This window comes from Eumetopias jubatus, unplaced genomic scaffold (assembly GCF_037043125.1).
Source record: "Eumetopias jubatus isolate StellerSeaLion01/CBP00866 unplaced genomic scaffold, mEumJub1_p1.0 scaffold_4, whole genome shotgun sequence".
Lineage (NCBI taxonomy): Eukaryota > Metazoa > Chordata > Mammalia > Carnivora > Otariidae > Eumetopias > Eumetopias jubatus.
Window position 1 is genome coordinate 144,881,773 of NW_028274810.1, and position 23,049 is coordinate 144,904,821.

General features: G+C 34.8%; 1 protein-coding gene across 6 annotated transcripts in view; it reads right to left on the reverse strand.

Annotated features, from left to right (window-relative positions):
• VPS13B (vacuolar protein sorting 13 homolog B) overlaps positions 1-23,049 on the reverse strand; it is a 750,734-nt gene that overhangs the window by 348,044 nt on the left and 379,641 nt on the right. For all 6 annotated transcript variants that reach the window (XM_028108562.1, XM_028108579.1, XM_028108553.1 and 3 more), the window contains 2 exons: positions 16,869-17,089; positions 790-993 (listed from right to left, as the gene is read on the reverse strand). In XM_028108562.1, the coding sequence (XP_027964363.1) occupies positions 790-993; positions 16,869-17,089 (425 nt within the window). The remainder of the gene's footprint in view (positions 1-789; positions 994-16,868; positions 17,090-23,049) is intronic.

Sequence of the window (23,049 nt, forward strand, 5' to 3'; positions counted from 1 at the left end):
TTCAGAAAGTGATGCCACCAACAAATAATGCCACAACAGTACCACTTGTGATACTGGATACAGACCTTCTCGAGCCTGTCTCACTCACATTCACAGTAATTATATGTACCTGACGACTTCATTAGGTCTTCTAACAGTCATGACTGAGCATTTATACATATATTGAAATACATGTTATTATAGCCTGAATTATATTTACGATATCAGATATTTTTGAAACTACATGTATATGTGGATTATATCATTTTTTATTTTCATTTCAGGAGAGTAAAGGGGCATTATAAAATATTTGTTATAAAAGGGCACTGGCACATTGGGTGAGGTTAGGGTGCGAGATATGAAAAGAAAGGTTCTATGACTAGGAGGGAGAAGGAGAGGACTTTGGGTCTGACAAGACTGAAAACCACTAATGTCAAGATAATAACAATATCGTGGTTTACAAAAAGGGTAGGGGCAAAGAGGGCAGGGGTAAAGGAGCATGAGCCTCTTTTTCACTCAGTTTCTAAGTTTCCATACTTCTGAGGAAACATACCTTTACTGTGTGTCAGTTTTTTCCATTTCAGAGAACCCCCACTGTCCTGAACTACCCCACTACCTACTGAAAGTAATTAAAATCCTGAGACCTAAAAGGAACACTAATAAACAGCCACTGCTACCACAGCTCCCCATGAGCCTTCGGAACCTGCCAGCTTCCACAGAAGTGAGGTCATCTTCCTTCTCAGTCCTGATACAGAACTCTGTGGTATATGTCACCCTTCAGTGGCAAGAGCATTTTTCAGCAACACTTACCTCAGTAGTAGTTCCAACGTCAGCAGATGGGCTGCATGTGCTGGTGTCTGGTGGAGCTGTGCCTACACTGCTTCTCACTGGAGAACCCGGAACCGGCCCTGCCGAGGTTTCCGGAAAGGTGGAGGAAGGGCTGAGATTGCCTCTCCTCTGAATCTTATTCCACACCTTATTCATGATCTCGGTTAGCTCATATAAGAGCTGCACCTGAGCAGGAGGAAAAGAAAAAAAAGAGAAAACAAGCCTTTCAACTTCTGGTCACAATTAACTAAATTACTACCTGTGAGAGAATTAAAGCAAGTCAAGGGAAATAAGAATATATGAAACAAAAATCTATTAATGTACCACTGATCATATTATATCTATAATCTATGCTATAAAATTATATTATATGTAGTATAATTATACATATGATCATGAATATTTTATGGTACTATGATTCTGATGAGATACGCAGAGAAAATTCATATAACAAGTTTACAATTTTAAGTATTTTATCATGATTTCAATTTGAAGTAGATATAACGAATTGACTCATACTTTAAGTTTGCCACATATTCATACTGTGGTATAAGCAAGTTAGCATTTTTGTGGGAAAATCATGTTAACATGGTAATAATGCTAACAAAACAGCTTATTATGGGACAGTGGATTGCTTTTAATATATGACTAACAGAACAAATACAAAGAAATGCCTCTTAAGCAGAGGTCAGTATCAGAATTAGATAGCAAATAGATACTAGTAAATATGATTATTTAATTACAGATAAAATAATCACCATTCTTATTTCTACATTATTTCCACATTTAAATTCTTATTTTTCTGAGGAATGAAACTGAAACAGGATTTCTTGCCCAGCAAAATAAAGTGAAAAAGAATGATATAACATAAAATAGTAAAAGGAAAATGTTACATATGAGATTCTGCTATAGATAAAGAACATAAACTATCCAACCTACTATTCCCCTTGGATTTGTCATTCCAATATTCAGAGAAAAAACTGTTTAACTTGCACATTGTTTGACTAAGTTCTAAGATATTTACATAAGATTTCATAAATAAGCATTAATCATGGAATTTGTATGACAACATATTGCCATATACTGTATAAAACAAGCCCAAGGAAAAAAATGCAAACAAAATATATAAGCAAATCCACAGCTGGATACCATATTCTGCTTGCCATTAAAAAAAAAAAGTGAAATTCTCATATTTATAAGAAGTTTCAGCCCCAGGACACATCCAGATGATAAAGCTGGCTTCTTATGTGGGCAGAACAGATGCATAAAAACACTGTTGTCAACCCTTATTTGATATAAAACAGTACTTGGGTTACAGTTTTCTCTTGCTTTTTGTGTGATGAAGTCTCAAGTCTCAGGTTATAGTTCTTTTTGTTTAAAAAAAATAATCTAATGGCTAGAGATCTTACAAAAAACCTCTTAGAAAAATTTTAGTTCAAATTCTTTTGTCCTTCATAATCAAGAATAAGTTCTCGCTAAAAAGATAACAATTTTGTTGCAAACCATAGTTTGCAAAAAGATTATTTTACTTTTTCTTAAACAATTAAAACTGACAAATACGGAAAGCATAAACCAAAGAAAACAAGTTCTAAATACTTCTAAGGGCGTAAAAGAGAACTGATGCTTTTATTGTCACTATTTCTTATTTCCTTTAACGATTACCCTTAAGTAATTGTGTATGAAAGTCACTAAGTACATTGTGTAGTTAATGCACCAAGCAAACAGGTAAACTTTAAACATATTTTTATTTTCAAAGGAGAAAGTTGCTATCACAGAATTCAGACTTGCCAAATTCAGAGGTTTTTAAAAAAATTAAAAATTTAAAGATAAACGTTCAACTCTTATCCTCCAAGCTATACTGAAAACTATGCCAATTCAAGCCACAATGAGCTACCACTACCCACCTATTAAAATGGCTAACTTTAAAAAGCCTAGCCATGCCAGTATTGGCAAAGATGCAGAACTGAAACTCATTTACTGATGGGAATGCAAAATGTAGAATATAGTTTGGTGACTTCTGAAAAAGACATGCACCCACCATATGATCCAACCATTTCACTCCTAAGTGTTTCCCCAAGAAAAATGAAAGTCTATGTCTGCACAAAGACCTGAATACAGATGCTCATAGCATTTTTTTCTGTAATCTACAACTGAAAAAAATCTCAAATGTTCACAAGTAAACAAAATCCAGTATATCCATACAAGAGAATGCTATCTATCAATAAAAGCAAATCAATATGGATTCATGAAAAACATGGCTTAATCTCAAAATAATTGTGCTGAATGAAAGAAGCTAGGCAAAAAAATTAAAAAAAGAAAAAAAAGGAGAGCTAGAGAAACAGAATACAACTGTGTGATTCTACCTACACAGTATCTCAGCAAATGACGATTAATCCATAACGACAGAATCAGTAGTTGCCTGGAATGGGGGAAGAAGTGTAATGGAGGATAACAAAGTAACATAAAGAAACTTGTGAGGATGATGGATGGATGCACTGTCTTGATTCTGAGAATGGTTTCATGTATCAAATCTTATAGCATTAGAGAATTTAAACATGTGCAGCTTATTGTATGTAAGAATATCCCAATAAAACTTTAAAAATCTCTAAAAAATGAGCACCATGTGAGGAGGTTTTATGTATATTTCTGAAGGTGACTGATTATCAACAATACCTTGTGTATCAAAAACTTACTGAATATTGAAAATGTAATATTTTACTGTTTAAAAATTAATTTCATATACACTTTCTCACTTAATCTATAACCAATCATAAAGGAGACTTAATTGGACTGGAGAGCCTGAGCTAATTCTCAAGGGGATACATTCCTGAAGGATAGATGCAATTTAAGTGGATGCAAAAGGCCATTCCAGTCATAAGACTAGCAAGAGCAATAGCCAAGAGCAGGAAATGATATAGGGGCAACAGTAAGTTCCATCCAGTTAGGCAGGAAGAACTCGCTTTGCAGGTTATTAGGAGAGAGAGTCAGAAGAGTAACCATAAAGATAGAAGAAGAAAACCATGGATACACAATTTCAATGGAAACCAAGCAGGAATGGAATTTCAAGATTACTAATCATGGTGAACACCAAAGAGCTCTAAGTGAATACAAACTTAAAAAGGCTAGCTCATCTGGCATGCAGATCGTCACTAATCATTAGCACTCAGTTTCAAAAAAGAAAAAAAAAAGTTTTTGCCAAATTTAAAAGCCTTTTCATATAAAGCATAATAACTCTTACCCAGTCTAATTTTGCTTAAAGATAAAAATGAAAATCAGGGGCTCAGAAAAATTAAAAATGAGTGAGCGGTACTAGACTACAAATCCAGTTTTGTCTAAACCCAATGCTGTGTTCCTACACAGTGATGTCAAATTCCACTGCCTTTCTGAAAACTGAACATAATTTTACAGCAATAAAAACTATGAATAAACAGGATAAAAAACATAAATCCATTCTTTCTCTAGTTCCACATACTTACAACCCAAAAATGCAAATATGGTTTTATGTTCCTAGAAATGCCTTTATAAGAAAACAAAATATATCTATTTATTGGCTAAAGGAAAATTGAAATTTATTATATTAAAAATAGGATTCTACAAGGTCTTTTAATTTTAGAATAAATACAATTTTTAAGGTCAAAGAGACTTTAAAGAGAATTGGGTAACTTCGGTAAAACAGTTAAGTTAAAGGGAAGGGTTAATGAAAATCACCCCTAGAAATAAAATCTCTGAATATTCAACTGGGTTAAGTATTTATACTAAGGTCCTTGAATGGCAATGAGTTCTAGGAATGACATAGTTTAGTTCACCATAGTTGATACAAAGACTTACAATAATGTCTAACATGACAATGAATTTGATCTGGGCATGCCTTACATGTAGAGCTTGCCCTTTATTTTAAAATATATAAACTACTTGAAGGTTTTGTGTCTAAGCAATAATGAATCAAATTAGTTAATATACCAGTATCAAAACTTCTGATATTACTCTAATGAATAAACAAAAAAATGGTATTTATGAAGGAATTATTTCCTTAAAATGGAATCAAGAATCTTATGTACTGGCTACAAATCAATACTCTGCAAAGCTTCTGATAACATATGCAAAATCTGGTGGGTATATACAATGTTTTAGGGAACAGGCTCACAGCATTTATCAGATTCTCAAAGAAGTCCATGGCACAAAAAAGAACAAGAAGCACTGTCATTCACAAAAACAAAAAGAAAACAAATGGATTAGTGAGAAACCATTAAGAAAAAAAAAAGGTTATTTTGAGTCATTAATCTTAAAAATAAGTGATAAATTTTAGGATGCATGTGGATGTATTTTAGGGGCCCATGATATTCTTTATAAGGTAGGATACCCAGAAAATAAAAATCGACCTATAGATATATTTCATCAAGAAAGATTAAACATTTTTGGTACAAGATGCCATAAAGGTAATTAACTGTGTTACAAATACAAGGTTTGTATCTATAGAGCCTAAGGGAAGCTCTTCAAATTGCTAAGAAATTTAATAGAAAAATTGAGTATATGATATAAATTATCAATTCATAAAACAAATTCATTGGCCAATAAACATTCAAAAACTGTTCAACCTTATTAATAATCAGGAAAATACAAAAGTATGTAAATAATATGAATTGTCAATTCACAAATGCAATGGCCAATAAACATTTAAAAAGACGCTTGAATTTCATTTCCCTTCAGCCTGAGAGACTTCCTTTAGGATTTCTTATAGTGCAGTACTACTGGTGATAGATTCCTTTATGTGAAAATGCCTTTATTTGGTCTTTATTCATAAATATGTATTTTTTTTTAATTTAGAATTTTGTGTTGAGGGGCTATATTTTTTTTTTTTCACGATTTAAAGGTGTTGCTCTTCTGACGTTTACACTCAGGAGAAGTAAACTAACAATCAAATCTTGGTTCTCTTGCACGTAATGCGTTATTTTTCTCATAATACTTTCAAGATTTGCTCTTTATCTGTGGCTTTCAACAGTTGCATTAGGATGTGTGTAGGCATGGCCTTCTTCATGCTGTATGGGCCAAGGGCAGGCCACCCCACAATGGGCCACTCTGACATGAAGATTATATCGAATTAAAAAACAATAAAAAATGGGCCTCCTGGGTGGCTTAGATGGTTAAGTGTCTGCCTTCAGCTCAGGTCATGATCCCAGGGTCCTGGGATGGAGCCCCACATTGGGCTCCTTGCTCAGCGAGGAGCCTGCTTCTCCCTCTGCCTGGCGCTCCCCCTGCTTGTACTCTCCCTTTCTCTCTGGCAAATAAATAAATCTTTAAAAAACAAACAAACAAACAAAACAGATTCAGCAGATTCAGGAAAAGCTCTTTACCTACTCCCACAACTGTCTCAAAGAATTTAGGTGAAGGACCTGCTTCAGGAAGAGAACTATGACCACAAAGAACTACAATATGATATGAAGGAGGTATGGTAGATAGGGAGGAACGTAGCAAGGCCTGTTTGATCAAATTCCTCTATGTCCCATTGTTTCTGAGTGGCCCAGCAAACATTAATTTACTAAACATTTATTCTTTTTCATCTTCCTATAAATTGTATTCCTTTCCTCTGAAGCCCCAGACCCCTATCCCTTCTCCTTAGTCCAAGATGACATATATATATATATACACACCTAATTTTGCCTTTCTTTGGAATTTCCATTTCTTGTGGATTCCCCACACGTTATTCTTGTTGTTTCAAGTTTTTATTTATTTATTTATTTATTTAATTTTTAAAGATTTTTATTTATTTATTTGACAGAGAGAGACACAGTGAGAGAGGGAACACAAGCAGGGGGAGTGGGAGAGGCAAAAGCAGGCTTTCTGCTGAGCAGAGAGCCTGATGCGGGGTTCGATCCCAGGACTCCAGAATCATGACCTGAGCCGAAGGCAGATGCTTAATGACTGAGCCACCCAGGCACCCCTCAAGTTTTTATTTAAATTCTAGGTAGTTAACATATAGGGTAATATTGGTTTCAGAAACAGATTTTAGTGATTCATCACTTACATATAACACCCAGTGCTCATTACAGCAAGTGCCTTTCTTAGTGCCCATCACCCATTTGGCCCATCCCCCACCCACCTCCCTCCATCAACCCTCAGTTTGTTCTCTATAGTTAAAGGTCTCTTATGGTTTGCCTCCCTCTTCCCACCCCCACCCCATGCTCATCTGTTTTGTTTAATTCCACATATGAGTGAAATCATATGGTATTTGTCTTTCTCTGACTGACTTACTTCACTCAGCATAATAGACTCTATCTCCATCCGTGTCAATGCAAATGGCAAGATTTCATTCTTTTTGATGACTGAGTATTATTCCATTGTATGTGTATGCCTGTGTTCTCCTCTAGGATTTTTGATGGTTTCCTGTCTCACATTTAGGTCTTTCAACCCATGCACATGCTATTAAATTTGATTTTCTGTTAATCTGTCTGATGTCAATTTGATTCTTAATTCACCTAGAAGGACCTTGAAAAGACAGAATATTCTCCCTCCCCGGACAGTGTGTTTATCTTATTCATCTTCGTTTTCCTCATTTCTGGATTAGGTATGTAGTACTGGACTTGCAGTACTCAGTAAGTATTTTTCTACACATGGGGAAAAAAATCAAATCTTCTTTTGTAATTTTGACAGTATCCAGAGGGAGTCTGGAAGCCTATACTAAAGCAACCACTCACAAGAAAGCGGTTTACTTGGATTTTTTTTTTTTTTTTTAAGTAGGTTCCACATCTAGCACGGAGCCCAACACGGGTTGAACTAACAACCACGAGACAAGACCTGAGCCAAAATCAAGGGTTTAACACTCAACCAACTGGGCCACCCAGGTGCCCCTGGAGTCTCATTTTTAATCACTAAAATTTAGGCTAACCTGGCACACAAGGATATAAAATAGTATTAACTCTTTACCAAATCTCTGAGTACACAATGATTCTTCAAAGTGTTTTGTGGCTTCCTAGCCCTTTGGGAACACTGCTAAATTCCACCAGGGATACTTATAACAATCTACAAAGAGGGTCTCACATTTTCTATAGTTTAGAGTCAATCTAAACTAACAAAATGGCATTCATGTAGCATTTCAGAGTTCACAAGGTGTTTTCACAACATTTCATAAATAACTCACAGAAACTTCCCAACAATTCTGTGATCAACTTTGGTTATAGAAGCTGGTAATAAACAGAAGTTGGTTTATAATGACTTATGAAGAAGACAAAGTTGGAATTAAATGAATAGATAAAAATTATTACATTTTGGGTAAGGGGATTCTTGAGGCATGAGGTTCATTCAGCCTCGATTTATTTCTCAAAAATGAAAGGTCTTGGTATTTGGAGAGCAGCAGCAAGGAGGCTCTGGGAGCCAGGTGATGGAGGTAATGACAAAAGAAGGAAGGAGACATGAGAAGGAAATACCAGACCAAAACTAAGCTCTATCTAGGTGATGACTTTGTTTAGAACCAGTTTATAAAAACAACAATAAAACCTGAGCTCAATTCCAAATGATGTGGATGTCCAATAAAGATATTAGAGAGCTCTAGGCTTGAGCCACATTACATTTAATAAGATTCCACAGAAATCGCAATACTACTGAGTATCTCAAAGAAAATTTTTTAAAAAGATGTGCTATGGTGAGTACTGTGAATTGTGTAAAACTGTTGAATCACACACCTGTACCTCTGAAACAGAAAATACATTATATGTTAAAAAAAAAGAAGACAGTAGGAAGGGAAAAATGAAGCGGGGGAAATCGGAGGAGGAGACAAACAATGAGAGACGATGGACTCTGAGAAACAAACTGAGGGTTCTAGAGGGGAGGGGGGTGCGGGGATGGGTTAGCCTGGTGATGGGTATTAAAGAGGGCATGTTCTGCGTGGAGCACTGGGTGTTATAGGCAAACAATGAATCATGGAACACTACATCAAAAACTAATGATGTAATGCATGGTGATTAACATAATAAAATTTTAAAAAATTAAAAAAGATTAATAGTGGCTTCCCAGGTTAAACAATGGTAATAAAATTTCTGCTCAGCTAGGACAGCTATGGCTATCCAGAACATGTAGAGTAGGACAATCCTCTCAAGGCTAAAATGACATTCATAAGTTCCTAAAATAGAAGGTCTCTGGTAGATGCCTCCAGGTAACAGTTAGCTATCATATAAGGATTAAGCTACTACTAAATATAAACTATGAATATAAAAATTTTTTCTATTTTCTCCAGAAGTTTCTTTACTTGGCATAGTGATTAATATTCTTCCAAGATGTTGCCTGAGTAGTAGTATATTGTATGGATACGCCATAATGTGTTTAATTATTCATCTATTGATGAACATTTGGGTTGTGTTCAGTTTTAGGCTATAAAATAAAGCTGCCAAATACATCTGTGTAGAGAAGTCTCTGCATGGACATATATTTTTGTTTCTCTGAGGAAAAACTTAGGGAGGAATGACTAGGTCATATGCTAAGTGCAGGTTATTCTTTTTTCAGGAATTTCCAAGTTGTTTCCAAAGTTGTGTAATTTTCACATTCCTAGCTACAGAATACAAAGGGTTCTAGATGGTTCACAATGCTCATTGTTTTTATTTCAACCAATCTAATCAGTGTATAGTGGACTGTCTTCATGTTTTATTTTGTTTTTCCCTGATGAATAATGATGATGAGCACCTTTTCATGTGCTTACTGACCAGTAACATCCTCACTGGTAAATGTTTGTTCAAATCTTAGCCCTGGTCTTTGTCTTCATTTTATTTTTTTTAACTGTTCTTTCTCATCATGTTATCAAGTAGAAAGCATTCTTTAAATATTCTAGATAACAGACCCTTGATTTCATTTATTTTTTTATATTTTTTATTGTTATGTTAATCACCATACATTACATCATTAGTTCTTGATGTAGTGTTCCATGATTCATTGTTTGTGCATAACACCCAGTGCTCCACACAGAATGTGCCCTCTTTAGTACCCATCACCAGGCTAACCCATCCCCCCCACCCTCCTCCCCTCTAGAACCCTCAGTTTGTTTTTCAAGAGTCCATCTTCTCTCATGGTTCGTCTCCCCCTCCGACTTACTCCCCTGCATTCTTCCCCTCCTGCTATCTTCTTCTTTTTCTTTTTTCTTAACATATGTTGCATTATTTGTTTCAGAAATACAGATCTGTGATTCAACAGTCTTGCACAATTCACAGCGCTCACCATAACACATACCCTACCCAATGTCTACCACCCAGCCACCCCATCCCTCCCACCCCCCACCACTCCAGCAACACTCAGTTTGTTTCCTGAGATTAAGAATTCCTCATATCAGTGAGGTCATATGATACATGTCTTTCTCTGATTGACTTATTTCACTCAGCATAACACCCTCCAGTTCTATCCACGTCGTTGCAAATGGCAAGATCTCATTCCTTTTGATGGCTGAATATTCCATTGTGTATATATACCACATCTTCTTTATCCATTCATCTGTCGATGGACATCTTGGCTCTTTCCACAGTTTGGCTATTGTGGACATTGCTGATATAAACATTGGGATGCACGTACTCCTTCGGATCCCTACATTTGTATCTTTGAGGTAAATACCCAGTAGTGCAATTGTTGGATCACATGGTAGCTCTATTTTCAACTATTTGAGGAATCTCCATACTGTTTTCCAGAGTGGTTGCACCAGCTTGCATTCCCACCAACAGTGTAGGAGGGTTCCCCTTTCTCCACATCCCCGCCAACACATCTGTCATTTCCTGACTTGTTAATTTTAGCCATTCTGACTGGTGGGAGGTGGTATCTCATTGAGGTTTTGATTTGGATTTCCCTGATGCCGAGCGATGTTGAGCACTTTTTCATGTGTCTGTTGGCCATTTGGATGTCTTCTTTGGAAAAATGTCTGTTCATGTCTTCTGCCCATTTCTTGATTGGATTATTTGTTCTCTAGGTGTTGAGTTTGATAAGTTCTTTATAGATTTTGGATACTAGCCCTTTATCTGATATGTCATTTGCAAATATTTTCTCCCATTCTGTCGGTTGTCTTTTGGTTTTGTGGACTGTTTCTTTTGCTGTGCAAAAGCTTTTTATCTTGATGAAATCCCAAGAGTTCATTTTTGCCCTTGCTTCCCTTGCCTTTGGCGATGTTTCTAGGAAGAAGTTGCTGTGGCTGAGGTCGAAGAGGTTGCTGCCTGTGTTCTCCTTTAGGATTTTGATGGACTCCTGTCTCATGTTTAGGTCTTTCAACCATTTGGAGTCTATTTTTGTGTGTGGTGTAAGGAAATGGTCCAGTTTCATTCTTCTGCATGTGGCTGTCCAATTTTCCCAACACCATTTGTTGAAGAGACTGTCTTTTTTCCATTGGACATTCTTTCCTGCTTTGTCAAAGATGAGTTGACCATAGAGTTGAGGGTCCATTTCTGGGCTCTCGATTCTGTTCCATTGATCTATGTGTCTGTTTTTGTGCCAGTACCATACTGTCTTGATGATGACACCTTTGTAATAGAGCTGGAAGTCTGGAATTGTGATGCTGCCAGCTTTGCTTTTCTTTTTCAATATTCCTCTGGCTATTCGGGGTCTCTTCTGGTTCCATACAAATTTTAGGATTATTTGTTCCATTTCTTTGAAAAAAGGGGATGGTATTTTGATGGGGATTGCATTGAATGTGTAGATTGCTCTAGGAAGCAATGACATCTTCACAATGTTTGTTCTTCCAATCCATGAGCATGTAATGTTTTTCCATTTCTTTGTGTCTTCTTCAATTTCTTTCATGAGTATTTTATAGTTTTCTGAGTACAGATCCTTTGCCTCTTTGGTTAAATTTATTCCTAGGTATCTTATGGTTTTGGGTGCAATTGTAAATGGGATCGACTCCTTGATTTGTCTCTCTTCTGTCTTGTTGTTGGTGTACAGGAATGCCACTGATTTCTGTGCATTGATTTTATATCCTGCTACTTTACTGAATTCCTGTATGAGTTCTAGCAGTTTTGGGGTGGAGTCTTTTGGGTTTTCCACATACAGTATCATATCATCTGCAAAGAGTGAGAGTTTGACTTCCTCCTTGCCGATTTGGATGCCTTTGATTTCTTTTTGTTGTCTGATTGCTGTGGCTAGGACTTCTAATACTATGTTGAATAGCAGTGGTGAGAGTGGACATCCCTGCTGCGTTCCTGACCTTAGGGAAAAGCTCTCAGCTTTTCTCCATTGAGAATGATATTTGCTGTAGGTTTTTCATAGATGGCTTTTATGATATTGAAGTATGTACCCTCTATCCCTATACTCTGAAGAGTTTTGATCAAGAAAGGATGCTGTACTTTGTCAAATGCTTTTTCTGCATCTATTGAGAGGATCATATGATTCTTGTTCTTTCTTTTGTTAATGGATTCTATCACGTTGATTGACTTGCGGATGTTGAACCATCCTTGCAGCCCAGGGATAAATCCCACTTGGTCATGGTGAATAATCCTTTTAATGTACTGTTGGATCCCATCGGCTAGTATTTTGGTGAGAATTTTTGCATCCATGTTCATCAAGGATATTGGTCTGTAATTCTCCTTTTTGATGGGGTCTTTGTCTGGTTTTGGGATCAAGGTAATGGTGGCCTCATAAAATGAGTTTGGAAGTTTTCCTTCCATTTCTATTTTTTGGAACAGTTTCAGGAGAATAGGTATTAATTCTTCTTTAAATGTCTGATAGAATTCCCCTGGGAAGCCATCTGGCCCTGGGCTTTTGTTTGTTGGGAGATTTTTGATGACTGCTTCAATTTCCTTAGTGGTTATAGGTCTGTTCAGGTTTTCTATTTCTCCCTGGTTCAATTTTGGTAGTGGATACATCTCTAGGAATGCACCCATTTCTTCCAGGTTATCTAATTTGCTGGCATAGAGTTGCTCATAATATGTTCTTATAATTGTTTGTATTTCTTTGGTGTTGGTTGTGATTTCTCTTTCATTCATGATTTTGTTGATTTGGGTCCTTTCTCTTTTCTTTTTGATAAGTCTGGCCAGGGGTTTATCAATCTTGTTAATTCTTTCAAAGAACCAGCTCCTAGTTTCGTTGATCTGTTCTACTGTACAGACCCTTGATTTCTGCTCAGGTCTTGATCTTGGGTTTGTGGGATCGAGCCCTGTAACAGGATCCCTGCTCAGCGGGGAGTCAGCTTGAGATTCTTTCCCTCTCCCTCTGCCTCTCCTGCCCCCAACACGTGCTCTAATAAATTAAAACTGTATTAAATAAATCTTTCTCCTAGTGTATGGTTTTCTGCTATCTTACTATGTCTTTCAAAGAGAAAATGTTTTTAAACTTGATTATACCCAATATCAAGATCAATTTGGGGAGAGCTGCCATTTGAACAATATTGACTCATCCAATCTATGAACAGGTATATCTCTCCAGTTAGGTTCTTTAAATTCTCCCAGCAATGCTTTCTGGTTTTCAAGGTACAGGTCTTGGACATCTTTAGTTAGATACATTTGTTTATGTTTCTGGGGACCAATATAAATGGAATGGGTTCATTCCATTTTCCAATTGTTTCCTGCTACTATAATAAAATATATTTAATTTTTATTCATTACTCTTGTCTCCTGCAACCTTGATAATTTTATTAACTCCAGTAATAGGCTGTTGATTCCTCTAGGATTTTCTATAAAATATTTTATCATAAACAAATAGATCTTTACTTCTTTCCTTATCTTTATGCCTTTTAATTTCCTTTGTTTGGTTTATTGGAATGGCTAGGACATCCAGTATGATACAGAGCAAGTAGTAAAATCAGGCATTCTGGGCTTTTTTCATATTTTAGTGGAAAACAATTCAGTATGATATTAAGTATGATATTTGATTTCCTACATATATCCTTTATCAGTTTTGAAAAATTCTCTAATATTTGTAATTTGCTAAGAGTTTTTATCATGAATGGGTGGTTAAATTTTATCAGATGTTTTACCTGCATCTATGGAAATTATCATAGGATTTTTCTCACCTCTTTTACTGATATGGTGAATTCTACCAAATGATTTTTGAATATTAAACCAAACTTGAATTTCTAAGATGAATCCTACTTTATTACCATTTATTAACTTTATGTACTGCTATATTGATTTGCTAATATTTGATTAGGAATTTTTACATCTATTTTCATGAGGGATATTGATTTCTAATTCCTTCTTTTGTAAAAACTTTTTCAGAATTTGGTAATAGGATACTGGCTTCATAAAACAATCTGGGAAGAAATCCTTCGTTCTCTATCTCTGGAAAAAAATTTGTAAAAATTTCCTATATTTTTCCCTTGAATATTTGATAAAATTCATCCACTGGGGCCTGAACTTTTCTTTAAAACTTATTTTTATAGCAGATTTAATTTCTTTTATAGATATAAAAGGATATTCAGATCTTCTATTTTGTATCATTTTTTGTAAAGTTATTTTACAGTAAAATTTTCTATTTCATCTAAATTGTTACACTTGCTGGCATAAAGTTGTTCATATTCTATTATTCTTTTAAAATCTATAGGATCTGTGTGATAATGCTTCTCCTTTATTCCCAATATTGGTAATTTGTATTTTATCTTTCTCTATTGTACAGTCATCTCTGCTCTTTTATTGTTTTTGGCCTTTTACTTCTTTTGGGTTGATCTTGTTCTTAGTTTTCTAGAGTGGAACCTTAAGTTAATGACTTAAGATCGTTCTTCCTTTCTAATGTAAATATTTAAAATTATGTTTTTCCTCTTAAGACTACTTTACTATATCCACCTTTTTTATTATCATTCAACCAAAACATTTTCTTATGTCCAAGTGATTTTGTCTTTGATTCATAGATTATTTAGAAGGATGTTTACTGTCTAGATATATAGTTTTTTTTTATAGTTTATTACTTATTTCTAATACATTTTGACTATGATTAGATAATATACTTTATTTTAATCTCGTAAACAAAATGAGACAATGTACACCTGAAAAAAATGTGTAGTCCATGTTTTTTAGATACGGTGTTCTATGAATGTCAATTGGATCAAGGTGAGTTTGTAGTATTTTTCATTCTTCTAGATCTCCAATTATTTATTTTTATCTGGTTGCTTTATCAATCGCTGACAAAGGTGTTATAAAACTTCCCTATTATATCTGTGGTACTTATTTTTCATCTAGTTGCTTTATAATTGCTGAGATTGTAAAAAAGTTCCCCCTATGCAGCATGGAATAGAATCATGTTTTTTTCCTTTAATTCTACCCATTTTTGTTTCATGTCATTATTTATCTCTGGTAATACCCTTTTCCCTTTTGTTTATTTGATATTAAAATAAGCAAGTCCAGCCGTCCTATGCTGTTTATATGGTATACTGTTCCTATGCATTTATTTATATGCATTTATTTATATTATATCTATTTCTTTATGTTTCTAATGCTTCTCTTTTAAGCAATGTATAGTGGAGTCTTGCTCTATAAATTTTTGCCTTTTAATAGGAATAGCTGGACCAGAGGTCAGCAAACTTTCCCTTAAAGGGTCAGACAGTAAACATTCTAGGCTTTGTCAGCTACACTGTTTAAGCAACCTCAGACAAAATGTAAAAACTGGGTTTCTGGCCCGCAGGCTTTTGTTTGCTAACTCATGGTCTAAAGACTCTTGGTTAACATCATTAACATTTAATGTTGGTGAGAATAGCTCAGCTCTACCATCTTACTTATTTATTTATTTTTGTTACAAGTTTTTATTTAAATACTAGTTAGTTAACATACAGGGTAATATTGGTTTCAGGAGAATTTAGTGATTCATCACTTACATATAACACCCAGTGCTCCTCACAACTAGTACCCTCCTTAATACCCATCACCCATTTAGCCCATCCCCCCGCCCACCTCACTCCATTAATCTTCTTTGTTCTCTATATTTGAGTCTCTTATGGTTTGCCTCCCTCTCTTTTTTTCCCCCTTCCCCTATGTTCACCTGTTTTGTTTCTTAAATTCCACATATAAGTGAAATCATATGGTATTGGTCTTTCTCTGACTTAAAACTTATTTTGCTTAGCATAAGAGACTCTAGCTCCATCCACGTCATTGCAAATGGCAAGATTTCATTTTTGTTTCTACCCTCTGTTTTTAAACTCTGTTACCATTTCTTGACTTCTTTAGATCATTTGAATATTTTTTGGTATTCCATTTTAATACATTTGTTGGCTTTTTGGCCATATCTCTTTGTATTTTTGCATTTTATTTTTAGTAGTTATTTGAGAAGAATAATATATGTTGAAAAACTTTCATAGTCTAGTTAGAGTTTAAACTGTACCACTTCACATGATATTCAGAAATCTGGCAGCCATTAGGTCCCTTTAATCCTCCATTAACCAGGCAGGGAGAAGAGGAGAAAGGAGGATGGTATCAGTAAGGAGGCTCTATGAAATATGAAATAATATTTGAACCCACTTTAAAAAAACACACTCTAAAAACTGGCTTAATTAGTGGCTTGTAACCACTAATGCTGAGATAAACGTAGATTTATCAATATTGACCTGTTGGATCCAATGCCTACCTAAAAAGAATTGTTTTAAAATATATTACAAATAGTATTCAACACTGACAATCTATGTAGAAAGTATAACACAGTCTGCTTAAGGTTAAAGAAACAAGTTAACTATATGCAATTAATAATTTGTATAAATCCAGGAAACTGGAATTCATATTAAATTGTAACAATACAGAATTCAACATATTTGGTTTATACCAACTGAAATGTTATAGAAGTTCTGAGTGAGAATCTGGTTGAAAATTATATTTGATCCGTTAAAAGACTCTTCCAGTGTGGTAATAAAGTAGTCCTTCAGTGTTTAAACACGTTACATCTGTAACTGATTTCATTCTTTCAGCCAAAGGATGCATTTATGCTGCCACCATTACATTTTCAGAAGAGTTTAAGTTACAAAACTTGAGAGAGCTTCAAAGCAATACTTAATCTAACCATTCTGATCTTGATGGCTCTGTTAAAAATAATTTAGGACACTAAACAGAAGAGAAACCCTTTACAAAATTGATTAACAATTGTTCTTAAATCACATTATTTTAAATTTCCTTTCATAAATCAACTATACTAACCTGAGGGTTCGAGCATTTTATCTGAAGTGACTGTAGGTCAACATGGAGACAGACAACAAATGAATGCCTTGTATCAGGTCCTGTAGCGAGTAGTTTTTGAGATGTAACAGCTAGAGTAGAGGTACAACCGATAGGTTCCACTAGGCAAAGTGTCACTTGTTTTCCGAAAAGGGTATACATGCTGAAATGATGCAAGCTGATAGTCCAAGGAAAAGCATTACCTGGTAACAAGGACAAAGGGGGAAGAGAAGCACACATATGAAAACACAGTTGTCAGTTGACAGTAAGGTGTCTATCATGTATTTTTGAAATATAAAACATTTAATACAGCATCAGAAAAGTGACTATACCAGAGACCAATGTGCTAAACAATTTATATACTGTTTAAAAGTAATTCTGACAAATGTTTATATTTGTATTTATTATAATATACTACATATCAATAATCCTATATATCATAGAACATACAGAAAAAACATACTACTACATCAATAATTATATACATTATGAAACATACAGAAATAGAACATAAGGAAATGAGAGAGATAAATGGAAGTTCTAACTTCCTCTTCCTTCACCCTAGTGGGCTGCATTGTGCAACTGCTGGGGATGTACTCATTATACCTTGGAGATCACAGATCTAGCTGAGGAATAAGAGATGAAAAGAATAAATAATCTATTATCTAGATTATTTATAATTTATAATCTATTGGACCGCCTGCATCAAAATCACGTGGGTGCTTATATAAACCATAGATTCTTGGTTTCTAACTCAGTCCTTCTTAATCAGACTCTCTGGGGATAAGACCCAAGATGCATTTTGGTTAAAAAAAAAAAAAAGATGCATTTTGGTATCTTCTGCTGGTGATTCTTATGTATAATAGGTTATTTTTAAATAAAATATACTTGATAAAAATAAGCACTCATAAATATCAGGAGTAAAAACAAAATTCCTTTCCTTCTTTTATATTTTTTCTTTTATTTCTGTATCAGAGATTAATTCATTAATATAAATTATGAGATAAAACTATTTTTTAATGCAGCTATAGATAAAGTGCTTTGTGAAATGATTTTTTCAAATATACTCAGTATTGGAATATTTATTAACATTTATTCTTGAGCTGCCAACTAATGCAAAATAGGTTCCTATGATTTGCAGTTTTGACTTTGCAATTCTACTAGCACTTGTAAGAATAGATATTATAGACATCTTTATGAGGAGCTAAATAATTTTTAAGCAAATTGAAAATACTTATTTTCTAAATAGAGAGGTACTAGTACCTCACTGCAAATAAATTAGAAAATATGACATATAAAGAATAATCAAAATCAGTCCTAAACAAACTAGAAATAATTATATAGGAAGAAAAAACTTGTCAAAATGGGAGGTACTGATAATCACTGAAGATAAATTAGAAAATATAAAAGGAAAAATCAAAACTAGTCAAAACCCTGCCACTCCCAGTAATAATTATTAACATAACTAATATTTCCTTCAAGTCTTTTTCTTCCCTACACTGTGCTGGATATGCCCACACAGTTAGAAGCAGGGTCACAGTGTAAATACCAAGTGAATTACAAACTGGATCATACTATATATTTATACATATACACACATTATATATGGAATATAAGTACTCATTTGAACTATGGTGATAGTAAGTAGATGCTACAAGGTAGGTTCTTGTAAGTTTGAGTACTCAAAATGTCTTGACCAAATATAGTTCGTAAGATTAAAATTAGAATCTTTGAAATTGAGACCTGGATACTAGAATGAATCTAGCTACATAGTAGGCCACAATAACTTGACTGGAAACAATGAAAACTGCATAATAGTATGTGGTCAGCACTGTAGCACTCTGCCTGTCTTAAGATTTAAAATATTTGCCCCCAAGAAAGAATGACAAACACTAAATCACCTGTAACTAATTCTAAAATTATTTTAAAACCTACACAAAGTTCCATGCTTTTTTACAAAACAAACTCCTTGCCAAAGGCCTTAAAATATTCTGGAATGATTTCAGGTTACATATTTTAAAACTGGTAGTGAGCTATATATAGTTTTTCAAATTTTATGTTATCCAAGAAATGCTAAATGGTGGGTATGTTGAATGAAGAGCATCAAATTTAAATTTGGTAAATTAAAAATAAAATCCCAAATGACATTAGTACTATCTCAGATGTGTCTCGGCCTCTCCTTTGGAATGAGACCAATAAACTGAAATCCATTTTATTATATTCTAAGTCTTAAACAGAACATTTTAAAACAATACTTAACACCCATTTATTTAGTCTGCAGATTGTCTTTTAAGAAAAAGCACACTCTACATGTAATGACAAAAATTTCCACAATCATTGTGAAATAAATTATCAAAACACAGCAAATTACCTGCACAAGTATTCCTCTTACATACATGTACACACAAAATAAAAACACCTTACCTATTTATAACACTGGGAATATAATGTTCTAGAGGCTCCCTAAAAGATGTTCAGACGTCCGTGGCAGGCCAGAACCACGAACTATTCTGAGACTTTCAAGACCAGTATTTTACTTTAATTGTAAAGTTCTAATGCTGTAACATGTTTTATTTTAGATAAACTATTGTTGGCAGAATTCAGAAATTTTCAAAGTATCTAAAGAACAAGAAAAATGAAAAACAAAGAAAACTTATAATTCCATTTCTGTGTGAATTTGTGAAAACTCTATTATTGACAGAGAAAAAGATACCAATAAAGTAATTATCACGAAAATGACAAACACACACTGTTTTAATTCAGATTAAATAATTTGGAAGAGCATGAATATGACTGAGCTTTGGGGAAAAATAAATATATAAGGAAAACTCAGTAAGACCATGTGCTACATGTGTCAAAAATGAGGAAGAGAGCACTGGAGTTTATTAGATAATATTAATTTACAACCGAGAAAAATTTTAGAAAGTATACACAGTGGATTTCCTTACATTGTATGACATGTTGCTGATTTTGCATGATACCAGAAGCAAAATATAAAAAACTGGTTTAGATAACAAAGAAAATTATTTATGTATTATACACACAAACACTCAAATGTTGGGGTCAGTCAAGAGTGACTAATTACTAGACCCTCATCATACAAATTTAATTTATGATCTTGAATCTTGGTAGATAATGAGTAATATTTTGGAAAGGGAATCAGTTTTTCCCTCTCTAAAGATATTCTACTAGACTACAGGAAAAAGTATATACACTTGGGGCCAAAGTGAATCACTTTACAAACTTCAATGTGGCAAATAAGCAAGTAGGTCAATATTGGAGATACTCTCATTTTTTTTTTTGCTTTCTTAACCTTAGTCATTGTCTTCAGAAACAAAAAAGGATCTTCTAATTTTTTCCATTATGTTCCACAATCCAGTATGACTCAGGCAGTTTTTTTATTTCAAATATGAACTGGTATAACAGAAATATTTTACTATCTACTGTGAGGTTGATACTTTGGAGACAGATATATTCTGCAAATATAAATGAGCCAAAACTGCAAACACTGCTTTCCCAAACCACTTAGCACTTAACTGATTTAAGACAGTTAACATAAAGGGTTCTTTAATTCTATGTGATGTTAATTTAAGTAATGGGTACTTTCAAGGAATGAGGCATTAAAAATAATATGAATATAACCAATTTTCCTGGCAGAGAGCAGCCAAAATGCCTAGAAGAGAGGTAAATGAAAATGAGTAACCTATAGATTTATTTGCTCTGCAACCAAAATTCTCCATTTTGGAACAACACTAAAAACACAAATAATTGGCAATTAAAAATGGGCAGAGGACGCAGCAACTTCTTCCTAGAAACATCACCAAAGGCAAGGGAAGCAAGGGCAAAAATGAACTATTGGAACTTCATCAAGATAAAAAGCTTTTGCACAGCAAAGGAAACAGTTAACAAAACCAAAAGACAACCGACAGAACGGGAGAAGATATCTGCAAATGACATATCAGATAAAGGGCTAGTATCCAAAATCTATAAAGAACTTACCAAACTCAACACCCAAAGAACAAATAATCCAATCAAGAAATGGGCAGAAGACATGAACAGACATTTTTCCAAAGAAGACATCCAAATGGCCAATAAACCCATGAAAAAGTGCTCAACATCGCTCGGCATCAGGGAAATCCAAATCAAAACCTCAATGAGATACCACCTCACACAAGTCAGAATGGCTAAAGTTAACAAAGTCAGGAAATGACAGATGTTGGCGAGAATGTGGAGAAAGGAGAACCCTCCTACACTGTTGGTGGGAATGCAAGCTGGTGCAGCCACTCTGGAAAACATTATGGAGGTTCCTCAAAAAGTTGAAAAGAGAGCTACCGTATGACCCAGCAATTGCACTACTGGGTATTTACCCCAAAGATACAAATGTAGTGATTCAAAGGGGTACGTGCACCCCAGTGTATATATTAGCAATGTCCACAACAGCCAAACTATGGAAAGAGCCAAGATGTCCATCAACAGATGAATGGATAAAGAAGATGTGGTGTGTATACACACACACACACACACACACACACACACAATGGAATATTATGCAGCCACCAAAAAAAAGAAATCTTGCCATTTGCAATGACGTGGATAGAACTACAGGGTATTATGCTAAGCGAAATAAGTCAATCAGAGAAAGACATGTATCCTATGATCTTACTGATATGAGGAATTCTTAATCTCAGAAAACAAACTGAGGGTTGCTGGAGTGGTGGGGGGTGGGAGGGATGGGGTGGCTGGGTGACAGGCATTGGGGAGGGTATGTGCTATGGTGAGTGCTGTGAATTGTGTAAGACTGATGCATCACAGACCTGGACCTCTGAAACAAATAATACACTATATGTTAAAAAAAAAAAAAAAAGAAGAAGATGGTAGGAAGGGAAAAATGAAGGCGGGGGAGATCGGAGGCAGGGATGAACCATGAGAGACTATGAACTCTGAGAAACAAACTGAGGGTTTTAGAGAGGAGGGAGGTCGGGGGTGGGTTAGCCCGGTGATGGGTATTAAGGAGGGCACATTCTGCGTGGAGCACTGGGTGTTATATGCAAAGAATGAATCATGGAACACTACATCAAAAAAACAAATAAATAAATAGAGAAAAAAAAATGGGCAGAGGATCTGAACAGTTAGTATTCCAAAGAAGACATACAAATGACTAACACATATGTGAAAAAATATCCCTCATCATCAGGAAAATGCAAGTCAGAACCACAAGGGGATCTCACCTCACAGCAGTCAGAATGGCTAGTATCTAAAAGACAAGAAATGACAAGCGCTGGCGAGGGTCTGGAGAGAAGGGAGCCCTTGTGCACTGTTGGTGGGAATGTAAACTGGTGTAGCTACTATAAAAAATAGTATGGACACTCCTCAAAAAAATTAAAAATAGAGTTAACTTATGATCCAGTAATTCCATTACTGGTTATTTATCCAAAGAAACAAAAACATTAATTTGAAAAGATATATGAACCCCTATGTTTACTACAGTATTATTTAAAACAGTCAAGATATTCAAACATATTCTAAAAAAAACAAAAAAACAAAAAAACCCACTTTTTTCTTTTTCCCCTTCTATTCTCTTTTTACTCCCTTCTCCATATTTTATATATATGTTGTCATATTTACATAATTTTGTGTCTAATTATGACCATTTCTTTCCCACTTAAAGAAGTCTCTTTAGGGGTGCCTGGGGCTGTGCCTTCAGCTCAGGTCATGGTTCCAGGGTCCTGGGATGAGCCCTGCATAGGGCTCCCTGCTCAGCGGGGCGTCTGCTTCCCCCTCTCCTCCCCACTCATGCTCTCTCTCTATCTCTGTCTCTCTCTCTCTCAAATAAATAAAATCTTAAAAAGAAAAAGAGAAGTCTATTTAAAATTTCTTGTAAGGCTGGTTTAGTGGTGAGAAACTCCTTTATCTCTTGTTTGTCTTAGAAACTTTTTCTCTCTCCTTCAAATACAAATGATGATCTTGCCAGGTAGAACATGTCTAAACTTAAATGGAAATCAAATTAATATAGACTGCTATTTACTTAGGATGCTATATGAGAAACTCATGGTAACAACAAACCCAAAACCTATGATAAATACACACCCTAAAGATAAAGAGAAAGAAAGCCAAACATAACACAATAGATACTCATTATTCACAAACAAAGAGAGGAAGAAGA